Source organism: Dromiciops gliroides, chromosome 4 (genome assembly GCF_019393635.1).
Source record: "Dromiciops gliroides isolate mDroGli1 chromosome 4, mDroGli1.pri, whole genome shotgun sequence".
Classification (NCBI taxonomy): domain Eukaryota; kingdom Metazoa; phylum Chordata; class Mammalia; order Microbiotheria; family Microbiotheriidae; genus Dromiciops; species Dromiciops gliroides.
The window spans coordinates 164702040-164714553 of record NC_057864.1 but is presented as its reverse complement, the minus strand read 5'-3'; the positions used below and the strand labels follow the sequence as shown (position 1 = coordinate 164714553).

At 36.0% G+C, this 12514-nt stretch overlaps 1 protein-coding gene across 3 annotated transcripts in view; it reads right to left on the bottom strand.

Moving 5' to 3' along the window:
• Positions 1 to 12514, bottom strand: part of PPM1D (protein phosphatase, Mg2+/Mn2+ dependent 1D) — a 45228-nt gene that overhangs the window by 7492 nt on the left and 25222 nt on the right. For 2 of the 3 annotated variants that reach the window (XM_043999557.1, XM_043999556.1), the window contains exons 4-5: positions 7139 to 7329; positions 974 to 1213 (exon numbers count right to left, since the gene is read on the bottom strand). In XM_043999557.1, coding sequence (XP_043855492.1) covers positions 974 to 1213; positions 7139 to 7329 — 431 coding nt within the window. The remainder of the gene's footprint in view (positions 1 to 973; positions 1214 to 7138; positions 7330 to 12514) is intronic. The other variant, XM_043999558.1, reaches the window with a different exon arrangement.

The window sequence follows — 12514 nt, the reverse complement described above, 5'->3', positions numbered from 1 at the left end:
ATGCACATGGCACTCAAATATTTAAATGTAGTGAATTAAACTAACCATCAAAGAGATAGGAGTGAGGGTAGCTAGGTGGCACAGTGGATAAAGCACTGGCCCTGGATTCCAGAGGACCTGAGTTCAAATTCAGCCTCAGACACTTGACACTTACTAGCTGGGTGACCCCGGGCAAGTCACTTAATCCTCATTGCCCTACAAAAAAACCCAAAAAAAACAAACAAAAAACCCCCCCAAAGAGATAGGGGTAAAGACTAGACTTATGATGTCAGTGTTTAAAAGCAACTCTCAACATGAGCAAACTTTGTCTCAATGTAGGTAAATACCTTCTCTGCAAATGACAGTCTTAGAGAGCTGCCCAGAGTGGTGGTGCCGAACTCAAACAGAAATCTATCTCTATAGGCCATACACTGATTTAGAAAACCACAGATTAACATTATCGAGCTTGTACAGTAATATTGATTTTTTGCTAGACATTTCCCAGTTACATTTTAATCTAGATAAAGAAAGGACCTCTTGTTTGACACCTCTACCCTTAAGCATTGAGAGATTAAGTGACATGCCCACTGTCAGAATATGTGTCAAGAGGTGGAATTTAAACCTGTGTCTTCCTGGCTTCAAAACTAGCTCACCAACCACCATACCATGCTGTTTCTCAGACCATCAAAACATCCACAAAATCGGGGGCAGCTAGGTGGCGCAGTGAGTAAAGCACCGGCTCTGGAGTCAGGAGTACTGAGTTCAAATCTGGCCTCAGACACGATGCTTACTGGCTGTGTGACCCTGGGCAAGTCACTTAACCCCCATTGTCCCGCAAAAAAACAAACAAAAAAAATCCACAAAATCTTTAATTTCCTAAAAATAAAAAACTATTAACAATGGAAAAAATGCCAAGTGACAGAAACTCTGTAGACATTACAACTTAATATAAGGTTGAGTTATAACAATAAAAAAGGAAACAGGAAAAATTTACCTTAACCGGTGGTATGGAACAGGAAGGAGACATTGTATAAGCTTCCTGACTGTTGTATGAGGGACTATCTGCCAGATTTAGATAAATCTCATCTTCACGTGTGAAGTTGCCTTGATTGTCCACTCCAGGTGAGATGCAGATAACTATGGCACTGGTGTTATCTGCACGAAGCATGCGCTGTCGCCAGCGACCCAGTGCTCTATTAACAAGCATTTTGGCACAAGATTGTCCATGCTCCCCCTGTTTTAAAAAAAAAGGAAAAAAATAAATGTAAAAAGCCAAGATTTTTGCCCTTTGGGGGAGGGGGGGAATAGGGAGAGAAGGCAATCTGTGTTGTGACTTGTCCAGGGTCACACAGCTAATAAGTGTCTTTAAACTAGGGTCCTCCTGACTTCCAGTGCCAATGCTCTACTGTTCTACCTAGCTGCCCCAAAGATTTGCTTCTGAGAGGAATTTAGCATAAAAAACTGAGTCTTCACAGTAATAGAGAACAACATAACAGTTTCAAAAAGCATCACAGAAGACAAATAATATAAAATGCAATAATCAGGTTCCTGAAAAAAATGTAAACTATGTTCAAAAAACAATCACTCTAGGCATAGACCAACAATTTACACCTTATACTAAAATAAAGTCAAAACAGGTACATGATTTAGACATAAAAGGTGATAGATACCTTAGGTAAATTAGGAGAGGAAAGAATAGTTCACCTCTCAGATCTTTGGAAAGGAGAACAGTTTATGACCAAACAAGAGATAGATAATAGTATGAAATGCAAAATGGATAATTTTGATTACATTAAATTAAAGTTTTTGTACAAACAGAAGCAATGCATCCAAAATTAGAAGGGAGACAGAAAACTGGGAAATTTTTGTAGACAGTATTTCTGATAAAGGCCTCATTTTTAAAATATATCAGGAACTAAATCAAATTTATAAGAATCCAAGTCATTCCCCAATTGAGAAATGGTCAAAGGATATGAACAGGCAGTTTTCTGATGAAGAAATCAAAGCTCTCTATTGCCATATGAAAAAATGCTCTAAATCACTATTGATTAGAGAGATGCAAACTAAAACAACTCTGAGATACCACTTGACACCTCTCAGATTGGCTAATATGACAAAAAAGGAAAATAATAAATGTTGGAGAAGCTGTGGAAAAATTGGAACACTAATGCATTGTTAGTGGAACTGTGAATTAATCCAACCATTCTGGAGAGCAGTTTGGAACTATGCCCAAAGGGCTATAAAGCTTTGCATACCCTTTGACCCAGAAATACCACTATTAGGATTTTTTTCCCAAAGAGATCATAAAAAAGGGAAAAGGATCCATATGTACAAAAATATTTATAGCTGCTTTTTTTGTGTTGGCAAGGAATTGGAAATTGAATGGATGCCCATCAATTGGGGAATGGCTGAACAAGTTGTGGTATATATGAATGTAATGAAATACTATTGTGCTGTAAGAAATGATGAGCAGGGGGCAGCTAGGTGGCGCAGTGGATAAAGCACTGGCCCTGGATACAGGAGGACCTGAGTTCAATTCCAGCCTCAGACACTTGACACTGCCTAGCTGTGTGACCTTGGGCAAGTCACTTAACCCTCATTGCCCAGCCCCCCCCCAAAAAGTTTAGATTAAGTTACTATTTTACCTATTTAGAACTTAGAATTGTGTTCTTCATGCCAAAACTAAAATTTACCCATATATACCAAAATTTTAGACAGCATATACATATATACTATGTTTAATAATCTGTTTTGGTCTTTTTTTTTTTTTTAAGAAAAAATAAGGTCAAAACACAATTCTTTTTTTTTTTTTTTTGCGGGGCAATGGGGTTAAGTGACTTGCCCAGGGTCACACAGCTAGTAAGCGTCAAGTGTCTGAGGCCTGATTTGAACTCAGGTACTCCTGAATCCAGGACCGGTGCTTTATCCACTGCGCCACCCAGCCGCCCCACAATTCTTTTTAATCTATTTTTATCTATTTGCTTTGCAAGAAATTTTACCTCTTCCCTTTTAATTAGGAAGAGTCAATGACAAATTAAGAAAAGCACATTCTAAAAGAAACAGGTTTGGAGAATTAGATATTGTAGTATGGATGAACACTCTACATGAGTGAAATACCCAGAGTTTTTTTCTTCAATTCTGAGATTACCTCAAATGATGAGGACCTATTTTTAGGAAGGTTTTCATAATACGATGAACTTCCAAAGTGGCTGGCAAGGTATTATACAAATACATTTATTTCATTAGCATTCAAACATAAAAGCTCCATGGAAGCAATTCAAAATATTGTGTCTTAATAACACATTCACTAATGGTTCCTCTGGGAATTGGGAGATGCTGTGCCAATGATGGACAAAACAGCTCTCTTCATGGAAGACAATTTTCAGTACAGGAGTACAGGGACTAGGACTAAATAAATTTATAATGATATGAAAATGTAACCTATTAATTTTCAGATCTCAACTATCCTTTAATTGTTAAGTAGTCTTCCTTTATCCCCCTTCATGAACAAGATTCAATTTGAATTACTAATTACAAATAAGAATGAAATGAATTCAGAATTCTCTTCCAAATCTTGAGATTTTATGCTTCTGTGTGCTGTACAATAAAACTGTGATTAGAACATATATAGCAGAATCAAATGAGAAGAAAATAAATGCGAACTTGGTATACTGCTCATCCTAAATGAATTCCTTGTAACATGGATTCAAACATATAGCAGTGATTCAAATGACAAGAAAACAAGCACGAACTGAGTATTCATCCCACTTAATCCTTATATATTTACTACCTCAAATTCAAGCACACTTATTTCTCACCACAATATATACCTGAAAACTACATTAATCTGCCTGCATTATACTATAAAAATCAGACATAATGCATGCTGCACAATGATTCTTTTTTTTTTTTGACAAAGGCTATTTCATTCTCATGAGAAGGAGGCACCCTAGTATGCAGCTAGTGGGTGCCCCCAATGATTATTCTGAGAAAGAACAATGTACCGTGATGTGGACATAGAATACGTAAGAACTTTATTCTAAATTTAACCAAAAAATAATTTGACATACTAAATAATTATATTCCCCTCTTTTTCTTTCTTTTTTTTTTGAAAAAGATTTTATTAAAGATCTTTACAGAAGAGCTTTGGGCACACGATTCTAGATGTCACAGAGTCCTGTTATGCAGTGGGCCCTTCCCCTCTTAAAACATGGAATAGACCTTTTTTTTAAAAGCACAAACCTCTTTCTTTTTAAAAAATAGATTTACTCAGAAAAGATCTCTGTAAAAAGCTGTTGATAATCTCTACTGACTGGTCTTGGGTCAGTCTTAGAATTAAGCATTGAAGAGCAGATCTGTAATCTGTTTCTTATTCACTTTTGTCAAAAAAATTAGTTCACAAGAAGAAAATCCCAGCTAGCTAAAGACAATTAGATGGATTCTCATTAATCCAAGTTTTACTTTAGTTTATGTACTGCTGTTTTCAAGATCCTATTCTGAATAACCTGTAACAATTCCTATTGTTATGAAAAACAATAATGAGCTGCCTTTATTTTTCTCCCAATTACCCTATGACAAAAGCATTTAACATTTCATTACTATAATGGGTACAAAATATGCTAGAGTGACGATTATGGTATTACTTCCAAGAAAATATTTGCCTAATTAAAAGGATGGGCCCAAAACTTTTCACTTTCACCTATTTACCTCGGCTTCCTCAATTTATTTGAAACTTCCTCAGTATCAGACCAAATAAAAGCCACCAGAAGACTAACTGGCAAGTCTTCCTACTTCCTACTTCTAATACTGAAAATATAAAGGCACTGAAACAACAAACTCATTAGCATCAAGTTTCACAGAAATCTAAAAGCAACTAATACATTTTGATTGCTCATGTACATTTATGCTTTCAGAAAAACCTCTGAATGAACATAGGGAGAGTAAGAACAGAAGTATTAGTGTTAATTAGGCAACATAAAATAAGTAAAATACTGATACTGGAAACAAAAAAGGGGATATCACAGTGTATGTTATAAATATTTGCATGAAAAAGTTTTAAGAATACTTCAGTTAGGAGCGGCTAGGTGGCACAGTGGATAAAGCACCGGCCCTGGATTCAGGAGTTCCTGAGTTCAAATCCGGCCTCAGACACTTGACACTTACTAGCTGTGTGACCTTGGGCAAGTCACTTAACCCCCATTGCCCCGCAAAAAAAATACTTCAGTTAACCAGAGATATGAAACTTTTAACAATTAAAATTATTCAGACTACCTTATTTACCCAGAATTCCAATTAATTGCTGTTTTAATTAAAATGACTAACATAAAGAAAAGACACCAAAACAGATAACTGGCATTTATATAGAGCCTTAAAAGTTTGCAAATCATTTTACATAAACCACCTCGATTGAATTTAGACCTAGTGTAGGTAAAAGTATTATTATCCCCACTTTAAAGATGAGAAAATTGAGATAAGGAAAGATTAAGTGGTTTGACAATCTTTTTCTTTTAAGATTCACTAAGTCATTAAAGTAAGCTCCCATTCTAAACAACATACAATTCCCCCTAAGAGCCCTAGGTTTTTAAGTTATCTCCAAAACCTCTGGTGGCTGTTAAAATGTAGGGGGGGGAAGGGGGGCCAGTAGAATAGAGGTTGGAACAGTTTCAAAGTCAGTTCTAGAGCCACACTCTCCCATGCATCCCCTTAACTGAAATGGCCACCAATCTAGTTCAAACTTTTGACCTCGCCCTTAGCGTACTGCAGTTACCTCCTTCCAGAATATCATTGCTTCTATTCCCTCCCTGTCTTCACATAATTTCCAAAGCACGCTGCTCACTGTTATCCCCATGCTCCATAGCCTTCAATGATTTGAGGAAATCTATGTAAACTCTTCAGTATGGAATTTAAGGCCTTCCAACTTCAGCACCTAATCTATGTCTTATCTCATTACTATTCCCCTTCTCAATCAACATTCCAGCCAATCTGAAATACTAACTATTCTCCAAAATCAGTATTTCACACAGGCCAATACCCCTTACAAATCAACCAATAAACATCTATTAAGCACCTACCATATGTACCAGGCACTATGCCAGATAAGGAAGACAGAAATACAAATAAAACAACCCCTGCTCCGAAAGAGCTTACATGTTAATAAGGGAAATATACTGCTAACATAGTTTGGAAAGTACTAACAATTGTGGGGATCAAAAGATCATGAGGGAGGAGAATGGCCAATACAAAGACACACAAATGAGGGGAGTGATTTTTGTAATGAACAGAGTGAAAGCTACTTTTGCTGGATCCCAAAGTGTGAGGAGAGGGAATAAAGCATTTATTAACCAGCCGCTGTGCCAGGGTGTGAATGGCTTTTAAAAAGCTAAACAAATTAGGTTTGGTTTGGTTTGGTTTGATTCCAAAGGCAATCAGGAGCCACTGGAATTGACTGAATACAAAAGTGACATGATTAGATCTGTACTTAAGGGAATGTCACTTTAGGAACTATTTGGGGCATGTACTGGAGAGAGGAAAGACTTGAGACAGGGAGAGCAATTAGTAAGCTACTGAAAAAATCTAGGAGAGGTGATAAATCCCTGAACTAAGGCAGAAGCTGAAAGAATAAAGAAAAGGTGTTGGACATGAGACCCTTTGAAGGTTTAAAAAAAAGGGCAAGATTTGACAAACTAAAGACATATATAGGACATGGGGAGAACAAGAGGTGAGGATAATGCTAAAGTTATAAACCTGGGAAAGAGAAAAGAGGAGTCTGGAAATAGGGGTGAGTTTGAGAGGGAATATAGTGGCTTCTGTTTTTTATATAATGGGTTTTGTCAATGGACCTTATAAAGGCTCAATATTTAATTTTTTTTTTTTTTGGTGAGGCAATTGGGGTTAAGTGACTTGCCCAGGGTCACACAGCTAGTAAGTGTCTGAGGCTGGATTTGAACTCAGGTACTCCTGAATCCAGGGCCAGTGCTTATCCACTGCGCCATCTAGCTGCCCCATAAAGGCTTAATAAATGTGAACTCTTTCTGCAAGGATTGCTATTGCATAATCTAAATTAGAAGGCATAGTTAATTTCTATTCAAGCCTCTGACAAAAGTACTGAAGACCAGAAATGAGGACAACAACATCAGATTATCAAAGACTTTCTCCTCACCATCAAGTACTTTTTCTCCTCCTGGTCCTGGCACATGGCAATGGCATCCTGAGGAGGGATCATATTCCATAGTCCATCACTGCCCAAGATTATATACTTGTGTTTCTGGGGATCAAGAGTATGTACACTTGTGTCTGGTTCTGGGGACACCACAAACTCTCCAGTGTAAAAATCATAACTCCATAAGTCACCTGGTTGGGAGGAAAGCAAAAAGTATTGTTAAAGAAGTCATTTCTAGTTTGACACTAAAGCAATAATTGCAATTGAAAGCAAAGAAGTACATCAGGAACAAAGATATCATGGCACAAAGAACTAAGCAAAGTTATCTTTAAATTTTCAATACAAGATAAGAATATGACTTTGTTGGCATCACTCAGAACTGGTGGGAATAAAATTACTAGAATATTGCAACAGAAGAATTTCTTACTCAAAAGGAACCTAAGAGAAATGGAAAAAAATGGTTCTGTATTTATCTCTATAAAAATCTACAAACCTAAATACAGAAAGATGCTTCATATAAAGCATTTTGGTGAAAAGAAAAACAAATCAACTGATAAATGCGGAAGAGCAAATTATAGAAGGAACATTGTTAATAGCCTCCCTAATACAGATTATAAACTAGCACAGAAACAAGATATGGTAGTGATGGGAGGAGGGAAGTGGGGGTAGGCAAGGGGCAGGGTTTGCAATTATCTGGGTATATGCATCAGATTGATTCCATTTTTTAAAAAAAGCATAATAAAGGGGCAGCAATGTGGTGCAGTGGATAGAGCACCAGCCCTGAATTCAGGAGGACCTGAGTTCAAATCTGGCCACAGACACTTAACACTTCCTAGCTGTGTGACCCTAGCCACTTAACCCCAAGTGCCTCACCAAAAAAAAAAAAAAAAAGGCATAATATATTTTAAATTCCCATCTTGCCTTTCTGATAATTTCAGCTCTCGTACCAGGAGGTAACTGCAACTCTAGACTTCTGAGCAACAATGAAGAATGGTTAGTGATATGGAAATGACAAAGTTTAAGAGAAAGTGATATCATCTACAAGTCGAAAATAGCAAAAGACAGAAATATTGAACATGCATGTGCCATGGGTTTTAGGAAAGAAATAATTTTGCATTCCAAAGACTTTAAAGGCATCTAAAGGCACAAGAGACACTAAACACCTCAAATGCTGGCTATACAATATACAAATAATCCTATTTCAGAAGAAAAGAGTAAACACTTAAATCCATGTGCTAAAACTAAGAGCTTAATGCTGAGGTAAGACTTCAAAAAGAAGCATACAACAAAACCGAAGGGAGAAAAAAACAGGAAAACAACAATATGATTCTTTACATCTAAACCTAAGAAATAAGCTGAAGTTTAGGAAAATTACTGAAGCCAACAAAATGGCCTTGCTTCCCCTAAGGACAAAAAACAACTAGGTACTTGGAAGAAGATGGTATAGAGTTAACAACCTCCAAAAAAATGAAAGCCAAACTAATCTCTATTTTGTTTCCAATTTCTCCATCAAGTAGAATAATCTTAAAACTCAGAAAGCAGAGCAAATATACCATAAGGATCAATATCAAAAGCAAGTGGGCAGGCAGCTAGGTGGCACAGTGGATAAAGCACTGGCCCTGGATTCAAGAGTTCAAATCTGGCCTCAGACACTTGACGATTATTAGTGTGACCCTGGGCAAGTCACTTAACCCCCATTGCCCCGCAAAAAATAAATAAATAAAAATTAAAAAAAAAAAGTAAGTGGGCCACTTAAAATGAGTTTAAATCTCAAGATTTAGACAATTTTTTTTTCTGGGTAACAAAAGAATTTGACATTTCTTTTAGACAATTTTTTTTTACACTAAGATTTTCAAGACCCCTTGTACTTTAAGAATCTATGATTTTGTGAGTATATAAACTCTCTTCATTAAGTCTGATCAGAACCCTATGTCTGAATAAATGACCTTCCTTAGTTGCCTCACCCCTAAAATTTGGCACAAGGCAATTGCAATTAACCTAGTGACTGATCTCTGCAAATTTAGCAAATGTTAGTCCTCAAAAAAAAAAAGATATACCTATAGTCTGACCTAGGACCTGTGATCAAAATTCTTTCCAGTTTCATGGGACATACAAAAACTTGAACAACACAACCTTCAGGAAGCCAGGGCCACCACAACACCATGATCAGGTGTCAGGAGAGATATAGAGTAAGTAATCAGATGCTTGAGAAATCAAAAAGAAAATTTTAAAGATTTTCAAAATGGGGAGGAGGGAGTAGTTTCTGAAAACTAGACAGGTATCCTTGATGTTAACTTAAAATTCCAGACTATGTTATTAAACAGATGACTATAGAGCACACAAAAAAATTATTTTCACATATTAGAAACCCATGCTTTGGTAAGCATGAATAGTTTCACTCTTTAAGTAAGCCAATAGGAAAGAGATGTGGACATGTTCCTAGACAAGCTTCTTTCTGTTGGTTAAACCCATTAAAAATCAATAAAATTTTTAAAAATAAAAAAGAGGCAATTTCACTTTTTAGATGTTTTACTTGTATTTGAAGGAATTTTTAAACACTTGACCAGTTTTAATTTCAGTTCAATCTGAGCGATATCAAGTTTAGACTCTTAGAATGATGTAGAAGAAAGGGAGTCAACTCCCAACCCCTAGCTGGATGACCATTATAATTTCTTAGAACCTCAGTTCCAAGTGATGTTAAGTAAACTATTTCACAGGGTTGTTGATTGTCAAACTGGAAAATGTATATTAAGCACTTCATAACCTCAAAACCTATGTTGGCTATTATCTTATTAAGTTTAAAAAATTACAGTGACAAGGAAAACAAGAATGATGCTGTTCTCTAAAGTATAAGACCAAGTATTACAAGATACAAATACTCTTTTTAGTCCAAAGAAAGAAAAACAAAGACATTAATTTCTACTTCTTTTGTTCTGAAATACTTTGGGAATCAAAAGACCTACAGGAATTTTTTAAAAAGTGGTTTATAGACATGAGGTTTCAAAAAGTATAAGTAATTCTTTTCCTTTCAATAGTTCCGATCTTTTGCTCAATAATAAAAACTTCTTTGTCTCCCCCCCTTCCTGAGTTTGAACTTCCCCATTAACTCCCATAAGTGATACTGGCCAATTAAAATGTGCTTAGAGACTAAAGAATACTTGAAATAAATTACTCTCCTGCACTGTAGCAAAATCCACTGCTGAGCCACTCTCATTAGCTAGAGAGCCAATTCACCTTCCCAGCAGAAAAGAACACAATCTGCCCCTAAATGCTAATTATAACCCAAGCTTGCTTACATAGTTGCATTTCCCTCCTTTATAACAGCACAACAAAGCTGATGTCAAGATCAAATGAGTTGATAAATATTAAGACAGCAATTACAGAGTATATAATTGATGCTAAAATCCTTCAAAAACCTCATTTTGACTAGTAATTGGATTCAACATTGCCACACCCAGTAATAATGTAATTTATAAGAGAATTGTGACCACAAGTTTAAACTGAAGGTCTAAGGAAATATGAACTGTCCTGTCTCATTTAGGTTCAGATTCACTACACATCCTTGAATAAAAGATAGTATTTTTCTCCTTTAATAAAAGAATTAAGAACTTAATACCGCACGACTTATATTCCTTATGAGTTTTAAACCACTGCTGCTTATTTCAAATACTGGCTAAGCACCTGTATGCTTTAGACTGTGCTAGGTTGTTTTGGGGAAAAAACAAAAACAAAAAATGAAGGCATGACTAAGAGAATATGACCCAGGAGAGAGAGAAAGAGAGGAGACAGAGGGAGAGACAGAAGCAGGGAGAGATAGAAGGGGACGGAAAGTGGGGAAGGAAGAGGAGATGGGACAGAGACAGATATGAAACAGAGAGACACCCTCAAAAGCTTGTAAACTGACATGACCAGATCTGGAGAACTGTAAACCAACAGCTAAAAGGCTGGGTGGTGGTGTGTTTTTAATGAACATTTTTATTGGGAGCAGCTAGGTGGTGCAGTGGCTAAAGCACCAGCCCTGGATTCAGGAGGTGCTGAGTTCAAATGTGACCTCAGACACTTGACACTTACTAGCTGTGTGACCCTGGGCAAATCATTTAACCCTCATAGCCCTGCAAAAAACAAACAAACAAAACTTTTTTATTTAAAATTTCCCCCCTTCCTAAGGCAAAAAGCAATCAGATATAGGTTATACATGTGCAATTATGTAAGACATTACCATCTTTAGTCATTTTGTATAAGAAAACATGAATAAAAAAATGAAAGTGAGAAATAGCATGCTTCAGTCTGTGTTCAATCAATATTTCTTTCTTTGGAGGTGGTTTTAGTATACTTCATAAGTCCATAAAGTAATGATTTTGAGCATCTTTTCATGTCTATAAATTGTTTTAATTTCTTCACTGGAAAACTTCATATCCTTTGATCATTTATCAATTGGGGAATGACTCATATTTTTATAGACTTGACTTTTTTTTATATTTGAGATATGAAACTTTTATCTGAGGAACTGTCTATAATTTTTTCCCACAGTTTTCTGCTTTCCTTCTGATCTTGGCAAAATTCTTTCTTTAGAATTTCCCAAATTTGTTCCTTTATTATTAGTGTCAAAATCATATTCCAGAATGTGGAATGTGGCACAATGGAGGAATGAAAAAATCCTAGCTCTGCCACTTACTATATACCTCTTTTTGGACCTCAGTTTCCTCTTCTGGAAAATGAAGGGGTTGGATTAAATGATCTCTCAGGCCTTTTCTAACTATAATCTTCCAGCTTTCTAGATGGTTTTCAAGCTTCTCTTCCTTCTAATCTATCCTATTAACCTATAATAAATTAATATTTCTACAACACTACTTTCAACACATCACTTCCCAATCCCCAAATCAAAAAGAACCTATGATCCTTTTGAATATTCCACAGTGTTTCAATACTTTTAAAAATAATTTATTGTTCTAAAATTTTTTAAATATTCACCGACAGTAGCATAAACCCCTAATATAACCTCAAGTAAAACAAAAAATTTATATCCTCTATGTTTTTATTTATGCAGAATGTCCCAAAAGCATTAGTGAAGTTATTAGTTTTAATCACTTCAGAACTATAAATGCTACATTTAACGGTTATTTGTATTTCTTAAATTTTGATTTTCTTATTAAATTTAACATAAGAATCCTATACAATGTACATTTCTGTAGTCAATTTTCAGACTTTTAAAAACTTTCACCAGCTGAGGCTCAGTGAATGAAAGGACTGCACCCATCCAAAGAACTAGGTTTTGTTTGGTTGGGTTTTTTGCAGGGCGAAGAGGGTTAAGTGATTTGCCCAGGGTCACACAGCTAGTTAAGTGTCAAGTGTCTGAGGACGAATTTGAACTCAGGT